The sequence below is a fragment of the Lissotriton helveticus genome, chromosome 9 (genome assembly GCF_964261635.1).
Source record: "Lissotriton helveticus chromosome 9, aLisHel1.1, whole genome shotgun sequence".
NCBI lineage: Eukaryota > Metazoa > Chordata > Amphibia > Caudata > Salamandridae > Lissotriton > Lissotriton helveticus.
The window spans coordinates 28,572,087-28,597,960 of NC_136070.1; the positions used below are offsets into that span (position 1 = coordinate 28,572,087).

Sequence of the window (25,874 nt, forward strand, 5' to 3'; positions counted from 1 at the left end):
GATTTAGTGGGGTTCTAGATTCTGTGCCAGGCATCTATAGGGCTCCGAGAATTCCAGAGTGGATGAACTGAGACGGTAGTGTGTGGGAGACCGTGGGTGGTATCTCCATCCAGAGGTTTTGGGGCATTGTGGATCCATGGGGCAAGCTATAGCTAGCACCTTTCGCCACTGTTGAACGGGCAGTGTCTGCAACTCCGCTGTAGAGTTTTACAGCTTGAATCTTCTCTGGCTTACAAACCGGCCACATTGGGAGAATTGTCTTCTCAGCGCCAGTAATATGGGCCACCAAAAAAGGTATCTGCACCATCGTGGAACTTGAATGTAATGCTCACACAGTCGATGACGACACCCTTGGAACCTTTACATAAGGTAACATTACAAATGCTCACACTAAACACTGCCTTTCAAGTGGCCATAACTTCTCTGTGCAAGGTGAGTGAATTGCAGGCACTCACGTTCAGGAACCATATTTTCAAGTGCACAAAGACAGAGTTGTCTCAAGAACTGATCCTCAATTCATGTTAAGTCTTCTCGTAGTTCCACATGAATCAAAGTATTCAAATGCCAAATTTTTTCCAGTATCCAAAGACATGCAGATAGGACAGTACACGCCTTAGACACAAGATGGACCTTAATGTATTACATTGAAAGGGCAAAGCCAGGCAGAAAAAAGAAATAGCTATTCATCTAATTTGCAAACAGTTTTATAGGAAGACAAGTAACCAAGAACACAGTTGCAAGATGGATAGTACAAACTATTCAGTTGTGCCACAAAAATGCAGGCGAAACACTGCATTCGGCACCTGCAGCTTATTCTACTAGGAAGAAGGGGACAACCATTGCTTTTCTAGGAAATACACCTTACAAGACATTTGTATGTCAGCTACATGGCATCAGTACACATGTTCACAGGAAACTATTGTGTAGCTACAGATGAACAGGAAAGCACAGCTGGGACAAAAGGTCTTACGTCTGTTTACCAATCAATGCTCATCTTCAACTCAACCACCACAGAAGTAACAACCCACTACAAAGTCAATGCACAGCATGTAAATCTAGACTAGATTCATGCTGCAAAATGTATGATTCTTACCAGTTGGTTTAGTTTTGCAGCTTGAAGATTTTTCTGAATTTAGAAGCGACACACCCACCTCTGCCTAGAAGATGCAATGCAATAGGTCTTGCCTTTGGGACCTCATGGGTTTTTAGCTATGACGCACATTATCCTGGATAAAGTGAATCTGGCCCTTTACTAATCTCTACTGGTAGTTTTCTATCAAGATGGTTAAATTCAGGCAGTTGCTAGAAAAATAAAAAACGAAAGTCCGTAAGCAGAAAGCAATTCTGGTATTTTACTGACCTCTGCTGGTCGTTTTCTATCGAGACTAATTAGAGGTAATTGCTAAAAAAACAGGTAGTCCCTAAGCGTCAGCACACAAGTCCTGGGGCAATACCCCAAAGCCCACACAAAGTACATACAACAGATCTTCCAAACAGCCTAAGTGCTGTCTAGGCTCTACCTTAAAAACCAAATCTGAAAAATGTCGACCAAAGGCAGGAGCTTCTAGAGGAAGCACGAGGATTTCACAATGGGACCCCAAATGGAGATCCATTGACGCCCACCAACGACAAAAAAAAAAGCTAGAAGGACAAAAAAATTAGATTAGGGAGGATTCAGAACCCAACCACTAGATGGCTGAATAATGCACAGCACAGGAAACCTGAACATTCTTTAAGCTGCAAAACTACACCGACAAGGAAACTATACGTAGTACATAAGTGAGTATTAGGAGATGAATCTCTGCTGCAATGAACAGGCCCAATTCTGTACCCCTTTCCACCGCTACACCTCCTGCCTTGGGTTCTGATGAAGATCAAGACAGACCAGACCCAAGTCTCATTGCTCTGGACAGTGCCTGGAGAGAGTGGTACCCAGAGTCTGTTTTATTGTCCTCAAATCAGGCTTCCGCTTTGGGAGGACCTTCTGTCCCAGCCGCAAGGCAGGGTTCTACATCAGAGTATTCACAAACTACACTTCCATGGGTGGACTTTTAGCAGCGGCACTTGAATCCCGTTTGACTTGACAACAAGTGGTTGGCGTTATCTGTGCAGTCGGATGTTGTAAGAAAGTGGCTCTGTATATACTGGGCCAAAGTAAGCTACAGTGTGTACAGAGTGCATAGTCCCCAGAGGTTTGACAGAGGCTAAAGTTAGATATAACCTTACTCTCTAAAGTGGTAGCTTGGTCGAGCAGTAAGGCAGTATCAAAGGACAATGTAAAGCATTTGTCTTACACACTCAGTCAGCAAAAGATTTCACACACTCAAGATCTGAACTCTAGGCCAATTGTTTTGTATCAAAAGATGGTTGTTTTATTTAAGAACCAACAAGGTATCAAAATATACTTCATCAGAATGAGTTACTTTAGCTAAATACTTATCAAATAGGCATTAGACTTTTTGATTACAATAGTTACAGTTGTTGCAATAGGTCGGCCTAGGACCTGGATATCTAAGGAGAAAACTAATTTGGTACACCCCAACCCATCAGCTAAGATCTAGTGGCCATAAGCTTCTCCAAATCCCTAGAATCAAAAAGGCTAGGATGGGGGGGATGGGCTTTCTCTCATGTTGCCCCCAGGTACTGGAATGCACTACCAGAAGACCTCCGGATTTTTCCCACATTCACGACCTTTAAGAAGAAACTAAAAACATGGCTATTTTGAGTGTACTGACTCTGTACAGCGTTGTCTGCATCCCGGGCGCCGAGAGATCCCTCTGGGGATGATTTGTGCGCCATATACAAATAATAATAATAATTGTAAAAAAACACAATGCAACATTGAGCTCAATGGGAATTTCTAGTGAAATGCAATTAGTTACTTTGTAGATTACTTTTCCAACCACAGGACTAGATCCTAGATTCAGTCCTGGGACATTTCCTGTAAACCGTTAAGTAAAAGCATTTTGGTTACAGTAGTGATTTTTAAGACATATTATTGTATTTTAAAAGTTGACAAACTTTTTCACATAGAATCACCAATGTTATAGTATGGGGAGAAAATTCACTTAGCAGGTAAGTAGTGTTATCGTTAATTTTTCTTACTCAGTGTTGGATCCTGGATCCAGAACTGGTGCATCTCCTGTAAACAATTGAAAGAATGCGTTTAAGTCATACAGGCGATTTTTAAGGAATATTTGTAGTTTGTGAAAATTGACATTTGGAAACTTTTCTGGTGAAAAGTAGACAATGGATTCCTATAAAAGGAAATTCAACTTACAGGTACATGGACCACTGGGCTCCTTCGGTTGCTCATTTCCTTCTAAAGCGCTACAAGGCTCAGTCAGTAGTTGAGCTTGTGCCACGGATTCCAGCCACCTCCATGCTCGCAGTCGTTGAGTGTTGGCTTTTGCAGTTTATGGTTTGTCGTTTCACCACCCTCAATTTTAGCATTGCTCCAGCAGCAATGACCAGTAGCAAACACAGTTGTAACGAGTTGCTGTTCGTGTCCTTTTTTAATTTTTTTGACGTTTTTTTTTTTTTTTTACTTTTGTCTTTCACACGACTGCAGCATTTTGCAATTATTTAATACATTGGTTCTTGCTGCTCGCAATGAAATTCACTCCCAAGGGTGGGCAGGGAGGAGAAGGATTTGGTTTGAAACGTTTACAATTCTGCCACTTAAACCCAGAAAACGAGCATAAATCATGGCCTCCCCGCTTAAATTGTGTGCTCTTGGGCTACATGGCTAAAAAATATTACAAAGTCAGTAGCTCTAGCATCAGCGAGACCTTTTGGCTTTGCCAGTGCCTGTTAATACTTGTGTGTTAAAGCTTCACAAAAACATTGCGAAAACACATTGGTAAAGGCATGTTGAATTTGTGTCTGCTTACAGTGTTGCTTTAATATGTATGTTCGAAGTAAAATCCACTTGTAAGTTTTATTGTTCTGGTGGCAAATGCCATTGCTTGGGAATGAATGCATGAACTTGCAATAATGTTTAGTGTGTGCTGCCGATTCTAACTGGCCCACTGCTTTATTTCTGTCCTCAGCATCTCCTCTTATGGGGGCCCAAAGCTTCCCAAACCTTACTACCACGGGTACCACATCCACAGTCACCATGTCCACTTCTAGTGTGACGAGCAGCAGCAACGTAGCTACAGCCACCACTGGTTTAACTGTTGGCCAATCCCTCAGCAACACATTAACCACCAGCCTGACCTCCACATCCAGCGAGAGCGATACTGGGCAGGAGGCGGAATATTCGCTCTATGGTAAGTGGTGAGCGTATGCTCATGCCCCTATCTCATACATGTAGATTCACATCGCAAAAGTCTTATTTTAACGTATTTCTGACCACCCACCTGTCCAACTAGTGGATGTGAACTATGTACCTTCCCATGGATGGCCCCAGGTCTCTTTTCGGGGTTCCCCATTCCCTTTGGCAAATTCCACAAAGAAGTCTTTCCCTCATACAAACCCTGGCCCTATCTATGCTGCAAGGAATTTAAATTGCCGAATTACTATCGTATCAGAGGAAAAGTTAGTGGGAAAAGGTCTTCCTTATCTGCTTGCATGTGCTGGCCTTTGCCCCGGGTATGCTGATTCCAAAGCATGTTAGGGCTGATTTTTGGTATTATGTAACAAACCTAGTGGGAGGAATTTCTTGAACTTGCACTGCTCTGGCTGTAGCTTTGTTGTAAGGCGCCCTGATCGGTGAGCCCACATTTGATTCATTCAGCAGTAGTTTTGAGTGGTGGGCTGTGGAAGAAGGTTTTGCTTTTATTGGATATAGTGGCTCAAGAACTGTACCCCTTAGGGAACAATGCTGTGAGATCTTCTCTCACCACAACCTATTTCATCAGTTCCATTCTCAGAAACATTGACTCGCTTTCTTAACTAATGCATTTCTTGCCTTGTCTTGCTGCCATGCAAGCATGCTTATTAAATATAACATGTTTCCCCAAAACTAGATTTCCTGGACAGCTGCAGAGCTAGCACTCTATTAAATACGACTGTCTCCCCGTGCCTAGATTTCCTAGACAGCTGCCGTGCTAGCACTCTCTTGGCTGAGCTTGATGATGATGAGGATCTGCCCGAGCCAGATGAGGAAGATGACGAGAATGAAGACGACAATCAGGAAGATCAGGAATATGAAGAAGTCATGGTATGTTGAGTGTCTGCTTGTCAAATTCTCAGTGTGTGCTCTTGCTCGCCTACCTTCCTTGCCTTAGGGCCACCGTGATGATTCAAAGTCAATCTTTGGTAACTAAGTGAAACCATAGCGCAAACTCTGAAGCCCCATTTCAATATGGTTTAGAGCGCTTCATGCAAGCTTGCATAACACTGAATGATCAAGTCTGAGGTTTGGAGTGAGCTGCATCCTTTGGCTGCATAAAGGTTTTGAAAACAATGTCCTTTGCTCTGACTTGTTTGGGAAGGTCATTTTTAACATGTCTGGTTTGAGAGCTTTCTATATGCAGATGGTTTTTTGCAAGCTAGCAAACTTGTGTTTTGGAATGGCGGCTTGAAACCTGTACATTGGTATGTAGTTTCTAGTGAACAACTTGTCCATACCTGAATAGACTGTACACTATCTGCATATTTAATTTATAAAGAGCCTGTTAAAGGCTAGGGTGGAAACCTCTTGTTTAGGGAACAAAAATACACGCCTGCTCCAGATGACCCAGCTTATTTTAGGGAGCAGACTGTCCCAGACTCTATGGTAGCTCATGATATTGCCTGTGAGAGAGCCTCTGCTCAGGCCTCAGGAGGCGCGTTTGGCACGGAGTCTAAGGTTGACTCCGCAGGCAGGCGAGGAGCACTTGGGTCAACCACACACTGGCATATTGCCCACTTGATGGGTCTCCTTGCCAGGTACTAAAGATAACATTGGGAGGAGATGGAACAAATGGTAAAGCTCCTAGCAGAAGCCCACTGGAAACTGGGAATAAAATCGGTCACAGAGGGCAAAATGTTTAGTAACAAACTGTTAGTAGGCAATTCATAGCAACACAGCGGCCACTGCAAGAAGGTGTTGCACCTTTGGGCATCACAGATCTGTTTGGATTTCCAGTCATGCTTCTGCTGGCAGATCCGCACTTGATGCAGACTCCCCCGGGCCACTGGCATCAGGCCATATTGCAACTTCCTTGCTGCAAGCTTTTCCACTTGTTCTTTGTTGACACTGTGCCCAGTTTCAGAAGTTCAAGCACTAGTTCCATTTAGATTCCAATATTGGATCCAAAACTGTCTTCAGGTAGGGCACTTAATGTCCAAAATGGAAACAACGATGAGGCTGTGGGCCATGTGCTCCTCCACTCATTACACTGGTGCTGGCTGATGTCATAACCTACAAAACATCACTGGTCTGGACAGTTCACCAGAGACTGAATTGAATATGGCCTTATGGGCCCTTTCACTAGAAAGTGCTTTGAGTTGTTAGTACCGAAAGCCAGAGGTGATAGACTTGCATTTACTTACATTGGGCATTGAGGACAGAATCTTGCGGCCTGGGCACGCTGCGTAAGAGCCCTTATTGCCATTTAATGAAGCCTTAACTGAGACTCTTTCCGTTGCACAGTTCACAACTTGCTCAACCCTGCCTGAGAGTTGCCAGATTGCCAGACAGTACAGACCTGCCCCAGGTAATAGCACTTTTATGATGCAGAATTCTACTCAAGTCAGCCTTATAGTTTTCAAAAAATATATTTTTTTATTAATATTTTACAGTAATGCACGACAAACCGATACATATAAGAATAAAAAAAAACAGCAGGCTTGACTCTGAGACAAGTTTGCAGCAATTAGTTTGCCTCATGTGGGTACAGTTGGAGGGAGTAATGGAATCAACATGCTCAGCAAGGGAAGTGCATCCCCCTACAAAAAGGCCAGAAGACCACAGGAGTGCGGCGTGCACAACATAGGAGTAGACCAGGGGTACTGCCCCCTTCCAGCATAGGCATCAGGCACAGATCCCAAAAGACCCCTATCCCCAACGGTGCAAATAAGTAGAGGAATGAAACCCGGAGACCTGAAGGCCGCTAGGGGGCACCACCGGAGGCTGAACTCAACCCTCTACCGTCGGAAGGGGAATCACCCGCAAGCACCCGGCTACCTCAATCCATTAGAGAGCCTTGTAGTTTAGGCATCTCTGAGCAGAGTCAATCCAAATTCTTTTCCCACTGGTTCAGCGGACTGAGAAATAAAGAAAATACACTTTGGGCAAAATTATTTTTTCTCTAGCTAGCCTAGTGCTCTGATCCTGGAATGCTGTTTGTCTCGTAGGTCGCTACACTCACACTCTTTGGAACATGGAGAGGGTGATTCTGCCTCCTTAGGCTCTGCACTTAGGAAGTTCCTGTGCACCCTACAGCAGAAGATGGCCAAGAGGTGGTGAAGTGTATTTTCAAGTTCGGCCTCAAACCAAGATAGTGCTGCTCCAGGCTGGGGGCATCTGTGTTGTCATTAGACTCAATGCTCAAGTACTTACTACCTGCTTTTTCTGGGACATCAATGTTTTACTAATGGATATTCCTTTTGGTGGGGTTGATTGTTTGATGAGGAGGTTAATTCTAGTCTCATTACGTACAGAAGTGCTCCGTCTGTTCCTCTGGGTTGTTTCACCCGCCTGACAGTTCAATCAATGATCTCGAACATTCAGAGATTGTTTAAGTGTCATGCCTTTTGTCAAACGCAGTCATCACAAACCGTTCAGTCTTACTGTGATTTTTGGGGCAGGGGTGATGTTAGGGGAAGAGGTGACCAAAAGCAGCAGTCCTCCGCCTTGTCAGGTCTGCTTCTGACACGCCCTTTTAGTTTTGCCTCTCTCAGCCATTTGCAGTCTGTAGGGGTTGAATCCAGCTTGGAAACAAATGAAATCCTACCCACAGCATTGAAATCCCTGGGTTTCTAATCCTGGTACTTCCTGGTTCCCAAGAAGGACAGTGCACCTGAGACTGATTTTGGCCATTAACGTCTTAAACTCTTTCCTCAAGAAAAAGCTCAACAATTTGGCATTGGTCCCAATTAATGGCTGGTATTCTTAGACCTACGGGAAGCATACCTTTGTGTACTGATCCCGCAGGCTAACAGGGCAGTATCTGTGCTTTGTGGGGACAGACCGCTTCCAGTCACTCTCTTGCCCTTCGGCCTGACATAGGTCTTGAGGGTCTTTACTAAGGTCATGGCATAGTGATGATAAACATTTTTCTTACTTTGACAATTGGTTCGTAAAGGCTTTCTCATCTCAACTATACTCGCCTTCAGACATCTTTGTTGCTCCGGTCTATTCTAGGATTTTATTTTAACTAGCCCAAATCCCTGGGGCCGGTGCTGGCTGAGCACCCAGAAAGCGGAGTGATGGTGTGGCTTCACGGACTACATTGATAAACCAACAGTAATCATTCACCAAATGCCAATGCACAGGAACGTCTTGGATCTGATTGCACACTTTGAACCCAACGGCAGCCTGTGGCAAGATCCAACTCCACCAGAAAAGGAGGTAGAGTCCGAACTAGCGCGCCCGGGAAAGACCTGGAATTGTTGTTAGGCCAGGGCGGGGAGTGCATCCTGAAGCAGCCTGTCAGCAATGCACTCCTCCAGTGAGGACAGTGAGTACCGATTGGCACCCACAGATATGAATCCGCAGCTGCGCCCTGCTTGGCAAACAGTGTTAGGAGGCTGCTGTGGAAGGTCCGACAGATAGCCAGTGCGGCTTGGCCTCCCTGATACACCACCGCTATGCTGCCTCTAATTAAAAATAACTTACCCACTCATTGGGCTCATCCATTCCTTTCTGTGGGGTGGGAATTAACCCGCGTATCTCCTGGTACAAATGCTGAGAGTCGACTTAAGGGGGAATGGGGATGACAGATGCGAACAGTGCTACTGGGCCTTACAGCTGCTGGTCATAAGCGACTGGCTTACCTGTGAGTGGAGCGATCCATCCTACCGATCAGAGCTGGCCCTACACGGCCCAGACGATATGATGCACTACCTATATGGCACCCCCATCCCATCTCACCTCCCAGAGTGTACAAGGGAGGTGTTACTCAGCTGGCAGGCAACACTCTGGTTTAAGGGATGGAATAGGAGCTAACACAACAAACGCCATTATGGAGTGGCCACTGATTGAGCCACGTTTCACAGACTTGAGGATGTATGGGCAGGAACCCATATGAAAACTTTTGCTGAATTACAGACACAATATAAAGTCCCACACACTCGACACTTACAGATTTGGCACAAATTGACATGTCATTGATCAGTGCCTTCTCATCTACTGGAATACAGCACGCTGGAGGCCCTACTGATGATGTATGGCCTTGGTCACCCTCTATCGTTCATTCATAAAGAAACGCCTCATGTAGGTTTGTACCCCTGCAACAGAAGTGGGAGGGTTGGACCCCCTAGACGACGTTGACTCGGACGCAGATTTCTTTCATAGGACATGGCAATGCCCAGACATCGCCAGCTAATGGAGCTTAATAGCCAAAACCCTCAACTGAGTGCTTTGCAGACACATCAGCCTGATCCTAAGGGTAGCATTATCGGGGTTGCTGGATGACCTGAGGGGTGAGGGGAGCATACTACTGTGGGTGGGGTTGGCGATGGTGCTGACCAATCTACCCACAATGCTGGAATGGAAAGGCTAGAGAATGCTCTGAGAAACATGCCAGTATTTGGGGCAGATGGTGGGAATTCTTTGGGTTGAAGATTATGGCTAGAACTGGCGGTTGATGGGAGAGATGGCAGCAGGGATTGGTTTGGGGTAGATGGTACAAAGATGAGGGTTGCCCCCTGATGACGTTCTTGTGTATTGCTATGACAAAAAACAATACAAAGTTGATTATAAAAAGAAACACTTTGCCTTCACCACTGCTCTGGCCTTGAGATAGATGGACAGGGTGCAGTGGGGACATTGAACTGCTTGGTGCAGGTGCAGAGTGAGTAATGCACTTTATTCAAATCTGACAGACCTCAGTCTGTAATCATGAGTTACAAGGATGGTACATTTTCCTATTCAACTGGTTAGAGCATCAGTGTTTGATGTGTGTCGTGGTTTAAGGGTCTTTGTGCAGATGCACAGAAGTTTGCGGTTGTTTGTATAAGAATATGTACTTTGTGAAGTAGAATGTTCAGGGTTTATGTTGGAAGATGTGTAATGATTAATGACCCTTTGCTTGTAGTGTTACAGTGACGTGTAAAGATCCTTGAATACATATAGTTAAGTAACTTTTTTTTTTTACTGGCAGGAGGAAGAGGAGTATGAGACAAAGGGTGGGCGTCGCAGAACTTGGGATGATGACTACGTACTGAAACGCCAGTTCTCTGCTTTGGTTCCCGCCTTTGACCCCAGACCTGGTCGGACTAATGTTCAGCAGACAACAGACCTTGAAATTCCCTCCCCAGGTAAGCATTCAAAACGGAACTCCCTCTCTGGTGTGGTGTTATTTGACCTTAATTTAATCACTTATTCCATGTTTTATAAAATGCGTTTCAAAGGACTGACACTTCTCTTTTCTCAATATGTTATGTTCGAGGCATGTGGGCTGCTGAATTCATCTGTGCATAGATCGCCGCCTAGTGTTGGGTCCGGATGATTGCACATTGTTGTCCTGGAAGAGTCTTCGAAGAATCACGAGATAGGTGGCTCCTCCCCTGGACTACAGTGCGCATGGGCATCCTCTCCATCCTTAGATTGTTTTTTTCCGCCATTGGGTTCGGATGTGATTTCCAACTCTGAGTTCGGAATCGATAAAAAACTTTTCTAATAGGCCAAAAGGCCTTCGGGGTCGTCGGTATTGTTATTAGATCGGTGACGACGACTTATTTTCTGTTTTATATTCAGATCGTCGAATCGGGCCGTGTGGCCTTTTTCGACACCAAGGGCCACTCGTCGATGGAACGAAGTCCATTCAAAAGATGCCCCAATTGTAGCTCAAAATTCCCACACATAGATAAACACCCTGTGTGTAACAAGTGTTTATCTCCTGAACACAATGAAGCCGACTGCTTAGCTTGTGCGCAGTTTCGTTCGAAGAAAACTCTTCGGGTTCGAAGAGCAGCGAGGCAGACGATGCAGAAGCCAGCGCCTGACCCGGAGAACATCTTTGAAGACGACGAAGAGGTTGTCGAAGCTGAGGACTCAGGCCAGCAGTCGGAGCAGGAATCGGAATATGACTCCAACTACTACGTCGACGAAGAAGACGACATTGTTGAGGTAGGGGACGACGATCCAGGCATCGGAGCCGTCGAGGACGACTCCGGCGAGGACACAGGGCCAACCGTGAGTACGGAGCCCAGTATATTTACTGATACGCTTCAAAAGGCTCAGGTCGAGGCATCGCCGAAAGGCCTTAGCCAAGATCAAAACATCGATTCTATAGCCCGCAAGTCAGCCCGGCTAAGAACATAAGGCAAGAGCCATCGGTGCAACATTACTATTCCCTGGTAATATCGAAACCAAAAGTAAGAAGCAAAACAGAAACAGAAACTATTAGAGTTCCCACTCTTCGGACCGAAAAGTGCGGATCCATCGGCGCCGACCAAACACAAAATGGCCGCCGACGTGGCTGGGTCGCATATCAGGGCCCTCTAGCCAAGAGCCAATACGCCCAGGGACATGCCCAAGCTAAAAGCCGTCGAACCGATGAGATCGATGTCGACGCACGGCAACACAAACAAAGGACTCCAGCAGAAGATGGTTGTCGAACCGAAACAAACAGTCGACAAGCCAAAGACGGTGCAAACAAAACCGCTCGATCCGAAGGCAAGGATCGAGGCCAAGGGGTCGGTCGAGCCGAGGCAAAACATCGCTCTGAAGCAGCAAGCTCCGAAGACAACACAAGCCCAAAAAGTGGTTATCGAGCAAACGAGAACAGTCGGGTCGATATCAATCACGGCACCGAAGAAGGTCATACAACCTAAAAAGACTGATGAAGCACAAAAGTCCCTCGGACCGATAAAATTCGGACTTCCGACTCATATTCGGCAAAAATCGGTCGAGCCTACAACAGAAATCGAACCGACACAAACAAAAAAGCAGATAACAGGGAAAAGAGCTCAAGCACATGAGGAGCAAGAGCCCTCAACAGAAGAGCAGTCCAAACTGTATGTGGACCCAGACACTGGCAGACTTACCATATTAAAAAGGAAAATCAGACCAGACACTTATGCTGAAACCTACACAATACCACTAAAAAGGAAAAGAGACTCTTCTACAACTCCAACTCTCTTTGAGCCTATCAGGACACATGTGCAAGAAACTTATACATATTCTCCCACATGCACAGATGAGGATGTGGAATATGAGGATAATGAACTGTATAATTATCCTGTGGACAATGACCAGGACAACCAAAATCAACCATGGTCTGATCCTGTAGATCCTGTAGACCCTCAACCCATTCAAGAAAATACTGCATACCCTGTAAAATCTTCCCCTACAGAGGACACAGCTGCTTTCAATGCATTAATTGAAAGAGCAGCATATAACCACCACGTGGAAATGCATGCTGACCCTATTGAGGAAGACTTCCTCTTTGACACTTTCAACACTTCTGAAAGATCAGTGAAGACATTTCCAATGCTAAAGGGGGTGCTTAAACACGCAGGGGACATATTTAAGGAAACAACCAGGGCAAGAGTCATTAACCCCAGGATAGAAAAGAAATATAGGCCAGCACCAGTGGACCCTACATACATTAAGGGACAGCTGCCCTTAGACTCTTTGGTAGTATCCAATGCACACAAACGTGCTAATTCTCAAACTACTGGCGAGGCTCCACCTCCAGACAAAGAGTCTAAAATTTTGGAGGCTTCAGGCAAAAGGGTAGCGGCTCAAGCTGCTAACAAATCACCCCCATTCTTAAAAACCCTACGGCTGACCCTAATGACCTCAACAACCTCCGTCCTATCTCCAACTTGCCCCTCCTCTCGAAAGCCCTTGAAAAATGTGTCCTTCTTCAGCTTGACAGACACATTGAACTTTTTAACTTACTTGACCCTCTTCAATCTGGCTTCAGGAAAGGCTGCAGCACCGAAACCGCCATGCTTAACATTATAGATGACATTCACCACTCCCTTGACAATGGCGAATCTAGCCTACTGATCCTCCTTGATCTCTCCGCAGCGTTCGGTACCGTTAACCACTCTGTTCTTCTCAAAGTCCTTAAAGAACGATTCGGCCTTAATGGCATGACTCATAATTGGTTTGTCTCATACCTGCAGCACCGCGCTCAGCAAATTAAAATCCACAATTGCCTTTCGAACCCCTCCCCCATCTCTCTAGGAGTTCCACAAGGATCCATACTATCTCCCTCTCTCTTTAACCTCTTCATGGAACCTCTCACCCTCATTCTCAAACAAGCAGGGATTAACTATCACCTCTACGCTGACGATACACAACTCTACCATAAGATACAAACCCATGCTGACATCCTCCACCTCAACAACACCCTCATCAAAATTCAAGCCTGGTTCCACTCGAACCATCTCAAACTTAACCCAAAAAAGACTGAAATTATTCTTTTCTCCCCAAAAAACAACCAGCTCCCCATTCAAAAGTGGATCACAGACCTTAACGCCCTCAACTGCTCCCTGTCCCTAGCCACCTCAGTCAAATCCTTGGGCATCTCCCTTGACAACCGACTAACTCTCAACGTTCACATCAACAACTCTGCCAAAGGAGCCCTCCTTACCCTCCGTAACCTTAAGAAAATTAAGCCCTTCATCCCAATTGATGACTTTAAACTGGCAGTCCAATCGCTTGCTCTATCGCGCATTGATTACGGCAATGCCATCCTCACCGGAATTCCCAAAACCCACCTGGCACCTCTCAAATCTGTGCTCAACCTCGCGGCTAGGCTTATCACGGACTGCAAACGATTTGACCACATCTCTCCCGCCCTTAAATCCCTTAAATGGCTCCCCATTGAAGGTAGATCCACATATAAAACCGCCTGCATTACGCACAAAATCCTCCACCAAAACACACCGGCATACCTCTCCAATAAACTGACCAAAGCAGGCTGCACGCGATCACTGAGAAGCTCCAACACCCTCCTACTTATTCCCCCCATTCAGAAAAAGAATTCCACTCAGTCACGCTCATTTTCAGGCAATGCCCCACTTATTTGGAATGCCCTCCCTAAAGACCTCCGCTGTAACCAGTCCTACCCCAGCTTCAAAAAAGAACTCAAACTTCTTCTCCTTAATAAATACTGGGGTTTCTAATCCATCCCTGGTAGCCTCGCCCCTCTGCATCACCCCACCTATCTGCTCTGCATATGACTTGTGACCACCCGCCTGGCCAACTCCCTTTCCTTCTATCTGATCACCTTACCTCCCCTCCTCATGACAGTCAGTTCTCTTGCATGTTTTTGTATACCTAAGTGAGGCTTCCCGCCAAACTGTGACCGCTATTTTGTATGACTCATAGTGTCTAGCAATTGTTTTTACTTTTTTATCTAGATGTCATGTATCCTATGTGGATTTGTTCTTTTATTATTCCGTTGTCTGTGCTTATACACACTGTACCTGTATGGAAACACCTTGTAAAGCGCTCTGATACTCCTGGGTCCAGCCAGCGCTATATAAAACCTCTTAAAATAAAAAAAATAAAAAAAATAGAAACATATGGAGAATTTCAAACACTCATGCCCTGTTAGCTAGGTATGACAGGGCACACTACGACACACTTGAGCACCTTCTCCAGCATCTACCTGACCTTTATAAGGAACAGGCAGAATTCCTAATACAGGAGGGAAAGTTAATATCGAACGCCTCCATCAAATGCCCCCTAGACGTAGCAGACACAGCAGCCAGGGCTATCAATACTAGTGTCATGCTCAGAAGACATACGTGGCTCCGCATCTCTGGGTTTAAAAATGAGGTTCAGAGCACTTTACTTAATCAGCCAATGAACCCAGATTATTTGTTTGGCCCTAATGTCGACACAATATTAGACAAGATGAAGAAGGATACCGAGACAGCCAGGTCTATGGGAGCCTTGCAGTCACAACAATACAGAGGCGGCTCCTTTCGTCTCCGGCAACAGAGGAGCTGCAAGGGGAGGCTCGGCGCAGCAAACCTTATACAACAAAGGGGAACACGCAAAACACCTACAACAAAAACAGTAGAGGTGGATACCGTGGAAATAACAGCAAAGGTAGAGGACGAGGGAATAACACCACCAGATCCTCTACCAATACCAAACAGTGACTTCTTGTCACTACCCCCAGACCATGTAACACCGGTCGGGGGAAGATTACAGCAGTTCCTACAAGTCTGGGAAAACATCACTACAGACAGGTGGGTGAGGCAAATTATCCAGCATGGCTATTGCCTAGAATTAATCTCCACACCACCCAACATACCCCCAAAACACCGTCCTATGTCCGCAGAACACCTACACTTATTGCAGCAAGAAGTCATCAGCATGCTACAAAAAGGGGCCATAGAACTAGTACCCTTACAACACCAGGATACAGGGGTGTACTCACTATACTTCCTGATCCCCAAAAAGGACGGATCTCTCAGGCCCATCTTGGACCTCAGGCCCTTAAACCAATACATTTTATCAGAGCATTTCCACATGCTCACTCTACAGCAGGTGTTACCACTGTTGCGTCAGAGACTTCCTCGCAACACTAGACCTCAAAGACGCATATTTCCATATACCGGTACACCCGGCACACAGGAAATATCTCAGGTTTACAATACAAAATCAGCACTATCAATTCAAAGTCCTTCCTTTCGGGGTGACAACAGCCCCGAGAGTATTCACCAAGTGCCTAGCGACAGTAGCTGCACATCTCAGAAAACAGCATATTCATGTCTATCCATATCTGGACGACTGGCTAATACAAGCACAGTCCCATCTTCAGCCTGCCCACGTACAACAATACCTGGGAGCGACAATAGACACTGGCAGGGAAAGCACAGCCAAATTCTGTCAGAATAAACAGTATTCAGATGCTAATCCAAAGGTTCACGCCCCAACACTCGCTCCCTGCCCGAGTGTTTATGCAACTAATAGGTATGATGGCCTCATGCATTTTCATAGTCCCTCACGCAAGACTACAAATGCGTCCGCTACAGGAGTGCCTAGCACGGCAGTGGAACCAGGCTCAAGGACAATTGAACGACCTAGTGTTGGTGACCAGTCGTGCATACAACTCTCTGCATTGGTGGAATCCACAAAACCTTTGCAAAGGACGACTGTTCCAAGAGCCTGTACCACAAATAGTCTTAACAACGGACGCATCCCTGATAGGGTGGGGAGCCCATGTCCTCCACCACACAGTACATGGCTTATGGACCACGCAGCAGAAAAAATGCACATCAACCTACTGGAGCTGATGGCAATTTTTCTGGCAATGAAAGCTTTCAAAGTACATCTGTGCAACAAGACCGTGTTGATCCGGACGACAACATGACTGCGATGTACTACATACAGAAGCAGGGAGGAACACACTCTCCACAGCTGTCACATCTAGCTCAAAGCATGTGGAAGTGGGCCATTCAAAGAAACATTTTTCTCATGGCAGAACACCTCCCAGGCAAGGACAATCAGATAGCGGATCTGCTCAGCAGACACAGCCAACAGATGCACGAGTGGTAGATGCATCCCACAGTGCTTCAACCATACTTCCAACAGTGAGGACAACAAGAGATAGACCTGTTCGCCACAAAACAAAACGCAAAATGCCGGTACTTCGCCGCAAGATTCCCACACCCGCAGTCTCAGGGCAATGAGGGCAATGCGATATGGATAAACTGGTCAGGCAAATTTGCCTACGCTTTTCCACCAGCACCGTTGATACCGCTAGTGGCACGCAAACTGCGCCAGCACTCCATGACGCTAATCCTAGTTGCTCCAACATGGGCGAGGCAACCGTGGTACACCACGTTCCTAGAACTTTCCGTGGTGCCTCATCAAAGACTAAAGCTAACACCCAGAGCCATGGAGACATTCAGCACCCAGATCCACAACAGCTGAACCTTGCGATCTGGTTTCTGAAGTCATAGTTTGGCAACCTAAACTTACCTCCTGACTGCATGAACATTATCAAAGAGGCAAGAAGACCTACCATAAGAGCATGCTATGCGGCAAAGTGGAAACGTTTTGTCATTTACTGTAACAACAATGACATAAACCCACTAGACGCATCAACTCAAAATATCATATGCTATCTTTTGCACCTACACCGCTGCAATCTAGCCTATAAATCTATAAGAATACACTTAGCTGCCATAGCAGCTTACCTTCAAAACAGGCAACACCTTTCCCTATTCAGAGTGCCTGCCATTAAAGCATTCGTGGAGGGACTCAAACGAGTGATCCCCCCCCCAAAACACCCACCTTCACCTGTCTGGAATCTAAACATCGTTTTAACCAGACTAATGGGACCACCTTTTGAACCTCTACACTCGTGTGAAATACAATTTTTAACATGGAAGGTGGCATTTCTTGTGGCGATTACTTCGCTTAGAAGAGTTAGTGAACTGCAAGCACTAACTATTCAAGAGCCATTCTTCCAAATCCACGCTAATAGGGTCGTGCTTAGGACAAACCCTAAATGCATGCCAAAAGTTGTGTCCCACTTTCACATCAGTCAAACAATAGAACTGCCAGTGTTCTTCCCAAATCCACAGTCAGTACCTGAAAGGGCCCTGCACACACTAGATGTTAAAAGGGCTCTCCTATATTACATTGACAGGACAAAAGAATTCAGGAAAACAAAAGAGTTGTTTGTTGCTTTTTCACCACAACACAAAGGCAACCCCATTTCTAAATCTGGGTTTGCCAGATGGATAGTTATTGCATTCAAATATGTTATCTTAAGGCAAAACGCACTTTAACAGTTCCCCCAAGAGCGCATTCAACACGCAAAATGGGGGCATCCATGGCTTTCCTCGAAAACATCCCTCTAGAGGAAATATGCAAAGCAGCCACATGGTCTACCATACATACGTTCACAAAACACTATTGTGTAGATGTACATTCCAAACAGCAAGTTGCTGTAGGACTGGCTGTTCTAAAAACTCTTTCAGACTGCTGCAGCTGGTACAGGTGACCACCGCTAGAGGAGATACTGCTATACAGTACATGCTAAGATATGAATTCAGCAGCCCACATGCCTCGAAAGGAAAATGCTCGTTACCAGTATGCATCTGTTCTTGGCATGTAGGGCTGCTGACATTCATATCGCCCTCCCTCCTTCCCGGTGCCTGTCGCAGCTGTAGCATTCATTCTAACTCTCACTTTCTTGCATGGACATCTCTTACTGTACAACACTCCATCTCTGCCACAATGGCTAAAAACAATCTGAGGATGGAGAGGATGCCCATGCGCACTGTAGTCCAGGGGAGGAGCCACCTATCTCGTGATACTTCGAAGACTCTTCCAGGACAACAATGTGCAATCATCCGGACCCAACACTAGGCGGCGATCTATGCACAGATATGAATGTCAGCAGCCCTACCTGCCAAGAACAGATGCATACTGGTAAGTAGCATATTCCTTACCAAATTGCTAACCAGGAATTGGTTTGAATTACATCAGTTGGCTGTTTTGAGGGGCAGTAGTTCTAGCATGGCTGTGAAAAGCTATTACTTCCCTTTCCTATATCTTCTCTTCAGGGTTTGAGCCAGTGAATGCAACAGCCCAGCAGAGGTGCTCCACATTAAACTACAAACATTTTTAAATCTGACTTTAGACTCCTGAAACAATTACTCCAAGTGAACCTCTATCATAGTCCAGGGTGGGTAGGCTTGACTCCCTTGTTGAACCTGCACAGACCCTTCGTGTTAGTGTGCTGTATGACTTACGTTGTGGGGAGCTGGATGCAAGATAAAGAATGCCCATTGAGGACCAGGCGAGTCTGCAAAAGAGGATGGTTTCTCTGCAGGTTCTCTTCATCCTCACTGGGTATGACAACCTCGATATCCTTTATTCTGTCCCACATTCTAATACCCTAGGTCTCTTGGGCCGCAAGGATTTCCATCTTTCCCTGGGAGAGGGTGAGCCTGGCAGACGTGCTTTAAAGGCTTCAGTCAGTGATTTGCACATTTGAATGAACCTGTGCTTGGAATATACTGACCGGAAGTCTATAGTCCCAATTGAATAACATGTTTGAGAAGTATTCCAATCTTGTTTGTGGTACTGCAACAGACATTGCACAGTGGGGCCTGTGCACTGTATCTTAAAGCAGTGAAGCTGTGGTGGTGCCTGGAGCTTATCAAGGTTTCGTTGACAGCAAACCACCTGTCAGCATCCCTCAATATCAGGGCGGACGAGCTCAACAGGCGTCATCTTGTGGTACCATGAGTGGCATCTACATCCAGAGATGGGGCAGGGTATCTTCATACACTGGGCATGCCCTCACTAGATATTTTTGCCATCTTTGAAAACACTCATTGCTGCCTTTGGGGCACTGTATCATTTCCTCTTGAAGAGTCTCTAGAAAACACAGGATTCCAGCCTCGGGTATGCATGTCCGCCATTGCAGTTCATCCTGTGGGTCCTGAAAGACGTCAGAAGACTTTACAACAGCTGATTCTGGTGGCCCCCAATTGGCCCAAGAGTGTCTGCACTCAGAAGCGCTGACCCTCAGCGTCTTCCTTTTGCTTTGGCTTGCTCTTCACAAGGATCTGCTTTCTCAACAAGAGGGCAGGGTGTTCCCAAATCTCCTCCTTTGACACCCCGATGTGTGGAGTTTGAGTGGAACCAGCTGAGAGGAATTGATCTTGTCGGGATGGTGTATGTTATTTTGGCTGCTCGCTGCCTTTCTACAAAATCGATGTCCTCAGGCCATGTTCATTGCCTGGTGCAAGTAAAAGCAGGTTGATCCTTGGCAAACTAAGTGCCTCATGTTCTCTTTTTTGTGTGTTGCCTTTGGTTCAGCAATGCTCTGTCAAGGGCAGCGCCTCCTCAAGGAGCGGAGGAGCGTTTCCCCGCCTGCTGCGAGTGCAGAAAGCAAACACAATAAGTAAAATGGGGGCACCTCGGAGGTGCCCCCTGAAAAAAACCAACCCTGGTGTGGTCACATACTGGCTGTAGGCAGCCTGCCACCACCAGACATGTTTCTGGACCCCTGGGTCGAGAGCCTTTGCTCTCTGGGACCAGAAATGATGCACATCCTGGGCAGAGGTGTCACACCTCCACCCCAGGATGGGCACAGTGCTCGAGAGGGGAAGCTTCAAAGGCCTGCATGTAATGCGACCCCCAGCCTCTGCTGCTAGTAGCAGGTGGCAGCCCCCGGCTGACACCCACATTTGGGTAGTAAAACCGTTTGGAAAACTTAGGAGAATAGGTGTGCCCACCTCTAAGGAGGGCGAGGTGAAGCACATCTTTCACCGCTTACATCTTGTGATGTGAGGACCCCACCAATCAGGGCTAGGTTTGGGCTTCCCGGGTCAATTGCACTGGGAACAATAGGGCTGACCAGCACAGGGGCTTGTCTGCTTATGCAGATATGCCCGCACATATGCTATTAAGCTCCCTGCCATAGGGCTGTCCGGCCTGCTGTAGGCGTGACTTATAAATACCATATGCAGTGGTTGGTGACATGTCATAGAAGGATGTGTGACATGTTGTGTTATCACTTTTGTCTGCACCAGGTCAAGCAGCCTGCAATTGCAGTTCGTCGTGTGCTTGGTGAGGGGTCCCTATGGTGGCACAATTCGTGCTGCAACCCTTAGGGACCCTCTTTAGTACCCCATGCCCTGGGTACCAGGATGCCATTTACTAGGGACTTGGAGTGTGATAAAGATTTTGCCAGATTGGGGGAACACTTGTACAGTTTTGGGAAAGAGCTCTGGCACTGGGGACTTGGTTATCAGAAACCAAGTGCACTTTCACATCATGTACCAGGCAAAAAGTGGGGGCAGCCATGTCAAAAAGGGGCACTTTCCTACACACTTGAAAAAATAATTCAGCTTTCGCATGTGCTGCCTATAGTTTCTGGCTTCAGACACTCAGGATTTCAGTGTCAGACCTCGAGTTATGCTTTTAAAGTAACTCATGTAGGTGTGGTAAAGATACACTGCAGCTCTTATGCGACATCTCACTTTTATACCATGAATGCAAATCCTGCCCCATGTTATTATGAGCTCATTACATTGTTTAAGAGGTCACCGCATATGTATGAAAAGCTGTTCGCAGTCTCCTCTTCCTAATGGCCAGCGAAACCAGCCTTAAAATGGGGGTAGCATACAAACAAATGGATTCTTTCATAAATCGGCAACCCTGAAGATGTTCCACACCTGGTCCCGTTGTAATCCTGTGCTAGTCCTGGCCTTTCTCATATCCAGACAAATGAGGATGAACACTAACTCTGCTATTCGGGCTAAGACGTCCGAGCTAACCAGAGAGTCTGCCTTGTTCAAAAGTTGGGACATCTTCCAGCCCTGCAGCAGCGCAGCTTCCTGCTGGGTAGATTTTATACTCCTCTGAGCCAGAAAACTCCATGCAGACCAGTTTGAGTGGTCTTATGTACGCTACTGGTTGACTAAGACATAGCCCAACACTTGTTTCAGCTGCAGGAAAAGCCTACTCTGACAAAGGAATGTTTCGGAAATGTCCCACACATGGCATGTTTTGGCAGTGGTGTGGGTATGTATTGGCCGGTATGTTCAGCATGACTGTAGCCAGCTACACAAATGAAAAAACTCTCTTACTCAGCACACATAAAGGATGGGTTGGCCTAACGGCTAAGGCGCTCGACCTCGGACCTGGGGATCTGGGTTCGAGTCTCGGTAACGACGCCAAAAACCCCCTGTGATTCTGGGCAAATCACTTAATCTCCCCGTGCCTAAAAAATGAGTGTGTCCTCATGTAACGTAACTGGTGCTATGTAAAGCGCTCTGATAACTGATTCGGTTCGGTTCTAGATCGCGCTATATAAAACTCCGAAAAAAAAAAAATTACCCCAGTAGGCACATGTAAACTATTGAAGATTCATAACAGATGGAGCACCTCAGGTGAGCTTTCATGATTGTTCGGCCCAAGACAGGACTGCCAAAATAAACTGTTTCAGCGCATGCCAGCACAGCTTTACCAAGCCTTACAGTAGACTTTCATCCCAGAACAGGCCGAACGGTTTCAACATAGCCTCCTAGAAGACAAGGAGTCATTTACACTTTTCTCCAGTAGATTGCTAGACTGCCACACTGTTCCTTTAGGCTAGCACTTCTAATCCCTCTGGGGAGGCAATCAGTCCTGCTCTAAACAGGATTGAAGAACCCTTTAAATATGCAAATAGACACAGCAGGAAAATTGAGTTTGCTAAAGCTAGGTGTCAGTGCCCCCAGTCTTAACTCTACCCTGACTTCCTTAATGCTGCTGAGATGGAGTGGGCTTGGGAGCGCAAGGGAGAAGGGGGTTGAGGCTTTTGAAGGTGGTAGGCCAGCCACCTTCTCACACCCATAATTATGTTCTACGATCATCTGCCTCATGGCTACTGATAATGGTTCTGCCTTTCTCATTTTACAGGAACCCCTCACTCTGAGCTGCTGGAGGAAGTTGAGTGCTCCCCTCCACCCCGGCTCGCACTCATCCTGAAGGTGACCGGCCTTGGTACGACAAGAGAAGTCGAGCTGCCACTCAGCAACTTCAGGTCCACAATCTTCTTCTATGTGCAGAAGTTATTGCAGGTGTCTGGCAATGGCACTGTAAAGCCAGACAAGCTACGGCGCATCTGGGAGCCCACCTACACGTAAGTCTGTGCCTGGGATCAAGATCATTGATTGGGTGGGGAGGAAGAGTCTATTTTTGAGAGTGAAGGCTTATGGTGCTGTTTAGGAAGCTCCTTGTGACTGGAACACGGGCTTCACTTACCTCAGGCGGAAAGAAAACGCTTATCGGCATAGGTGAAGGGGAGGTCTATCAAGCTGTAGGGAAATACCCTCACAGGTAGGATGCTTTGGGATCCAGGTTCCTATTTAAAGACCTAAAACTGGGTGACAGAAATTGAAAGATGTAAAAAAAATCTGTTATCCACAATTCCGAAGCCATAGTGGATGTTAACAAATCTGGAAAAGAGTTACCCAAATTAAGCCTGCCAGGGAAGATGGCCTGACAACCTGTGTATCAAACCCGCAGCAGATACAAACCCCCAGACTGCCCTCCAATGTTGCCCCGAACTTATCCACACCTCCCCAAAAGGCACACGGAGGGATCAACACTAATCTTTTGGTTGCTGATACCAGTGTAGATCTGGTAACAGTAAGTAAACTCTAGGTAGCTCTAAACTAAACCTAACAGATACCAGAGGTTCCTGTATGTTGACATAAAACTTCCAGTATGTGTGGAGCCTGGGACGATAAAGTGCAAAAACTCTTAACAGATACGATCAGCCCCTGCTCTGGAGATAGAAAGCAAACAATCAACGGTAGCAGATATCAACAGACCCCTGTATGGGCATCCCAGAGCTATGCAGACTGGGGCTATAAAGTAAAAGTACTATAACGGGTACCACCAGTCCCCAATCTAAAGGTATACATCAAACATACCCCAGCAGTCACCTGTATAGGGAGTTGAGCAAATACATATAGCAGATACCTGCATGCCCCAATAAGGAGATACCAAAAAAACAATCCTAAGCCAATATTATCCGGCCCCTTTATAGGGACATAAAACCAGATTGATTTGCAACATAAAACCTCTTCTAGAGAGTTTCATGCTTTACACAATTTTGCCTTCTAGTGGTTGGGACAGAAGTGTTAGTTGTAAAACATTTCCTAGTGATTGAGCATAGACGTATGCGGAGCCCTTGCATAAAATCAGTCATAATCCCACAATGCTTATGTTTGTGCCCACCATCTTATGTTTGTGCCCACCTTTCTTTTTTTCCGCCTTGGCTAAAGAGGTGCATCAATTGAGCTCCCTACCATTTGTGGGGGGGGGAAACAGAAAGCGCTCAAGAGAGGTCATCAAGATACACGCTCTACAGTGGAGAGAGGAATTTCAGGATTTGTCGGGGAGGGTGATGTTTCGATGTCAGAGAATAGTATTTGGTCAATGTGGATCTTTGTGTTTCCTCGACACTATTTTAGAGTATGAGCCAAAGGACATTTTCCCTAAACGACAAGCATCCAGTCTGTACGTTCTGCCTCCCAGGAGACCATAACTTGCAGGACTGTTTTCCATGCTCGATGTTGAACCCAAAGCTCTTGTGCATTGAGATAAAATTCTTTAAGCACATTGGCAACAACAACATGACCGGGCTGTCTGAGGTAGAGCAGCAAAAGAGAGGTTATTTGGAGAAGATGTATTCCTCCAATGACCATTTTAAGTCTGAGGAAGCACAAGGGAACACTGAGACAGTAGGGATATTTCACATGACGCCAGGGAACACCGTAGACCCGAAGCTAAACCTGCATTGTCACATGCCTAAAACCCATTGGAGTGGTTAAAAGACAAGATATCCAGGATGCCGCCTAAGCCTATGAAGAACAAGTCTTCGAGCCAAACTGTACTCCCAGATGAGCAAGACCGTGATGCCAAAAAATCTTAGTTGGAGGTGCTTGAGAGACTTCCCTTCCTATCGTGTGAGGTAAGGATCTGCCACAGGGTGTCACCTCGACTTCAGAGAACAATCGATTGCGGAGGGGGAAGGAGTGAGATTCTCCCTGCAAAGGAAAGTCCCGGGAGACAGTAAAACCTCTATCAGCGAGAGGGAGAAAATGGCATTGAAGGCTAAGATAGAAAGCTTTCAAGGAAACTATGACCTCACACAGGCAATCCTTGGTTTTAGATGTTAAAAATCCGAGACATGACATACAAACTCCAGAGCAGGAAGAAACACAGTAGTGTATAGAACAGGACACAGAAATGAAGGAAGATGTAAGAGAACTGGCATTTTGCAGGTTTGCCCTCCTTTCGACTACAAGGTACTGGTTCTGAAATGCCCTGTGCCCTGTTAAATAGAACTCAGTGCATGTGCTCTGACCCTTGTGCATGTTTAATCGACTTGTCCACAATTGGCATTGACTAACTAACTTGGAAGTCTTTAGAATATGGTACCCGGGTAAGTTAGTGTCCCCCAGGGACTGCAGCACTTGGTGAGACACCCTTAGTGAGACAAGGTGAAACATGGCTCCCAGTCTGTCACTGCAGACTGGAAGGACAGGTTTAAACTCCTAACTCAACCTTGCCATTTAAGTTAATGGCAAAGCCCAAACCTCCCTTTTTAATATATTTAAGTCACCCCTAAGTTAGGCCTAACAAGCCCCAAGGTCGGGTGCTGCATGTTAAAATATGTAAGATGTACTTTCACATGTTCCAACAGTAAACATTTAAATTGTTTTACTGTGGAAAGGCTAGTCGCCCCATTGTCAAGTACAAAGTTACAGGCTGGAACCCCAGTCCTGCTGACTTCTGAGTGGGACTACTAAGATTGGTACTGTATAGTATCAAAATAATCTGTGCATTAAATCTAATTTTATGGGTAAATCGAATTTCATGTCCCTGGTGGGCAAAGTGCGACTTCAGAAGATGCCACTTTAGTTGCCCAAGGTTTCCAGTGCCCATTTGCTGATGTACATGGGGCTTGTCCAGCAAACAGCTTTCTGCGCTCCTACTGCTAACAACTCCCGGGAAAGGACATAATAGGGCCTGCTTGGGAGGGAGGTGTTCCGTCCCTCCTGCAGAAAGCTGCACAAGTGTTAGCCCAAAATGCAAGCTTCAAAGCTTCTTTTGAAGGGCAAACGGGTAACACTTAGTAGAGGAGGGGCTTTCTATTGTTTAGGCAGACAGGCTGACACTGGGGACAGGAGAAGCCAGTTGTCTGACTGGTTTATCCAGGGAAGTGTAGCTCCTTGCTAGCCAGACCTCTGCAATGGACTAAGGCGCTCGGAGTGTTGAG

At 46.1% G+C, this 25,874-nt stretch overlaps 1 protein-coding gene across 9 annotated transcripts in view; it reads left to right on the forward strand.

The window, feature by feature from the left end:
- Nucleotides 1-25,874, forward strand: part of HECTD1 (HECT domain E3 ubiquitin protein ligase 1) — a 424,699-nt gene that overhangs the window by 324,970 nt on the left and 73,855 nt on the right. For 5 of the 9 annotated variants that reach the window (XM_078659397.1, XM_078659396.1, XM_078659400.1 and 2 more), the window contains exons 26-29: nucleotides 4,053-4,274; nucleotides 4,974-5,167; nucleotides 10,257-10,413; nucleotides 22,502-22,724. In XM_078659397.1, the coding sequence (XP_078515523.1) occupies nucleotides 4,053-4,274; nucleotides 4,974-5,167; nucleotides 10,257-10,413; nucleotides 22,502-22,724 (796 nt within the window). The remainder of the gene's footprint in view (nucleotides 1-4,052; nucleotides 4,275-4,973; nucleotides 5,168-10,256; nucleotides 10,414-22,501; nucleotides 22,725-25,874) is intronic. The other 4 variants (XM_078659398.1, XM_078659402.1, XM_078659401.1 and 1 more) reach the window with 1 other exon arrangement.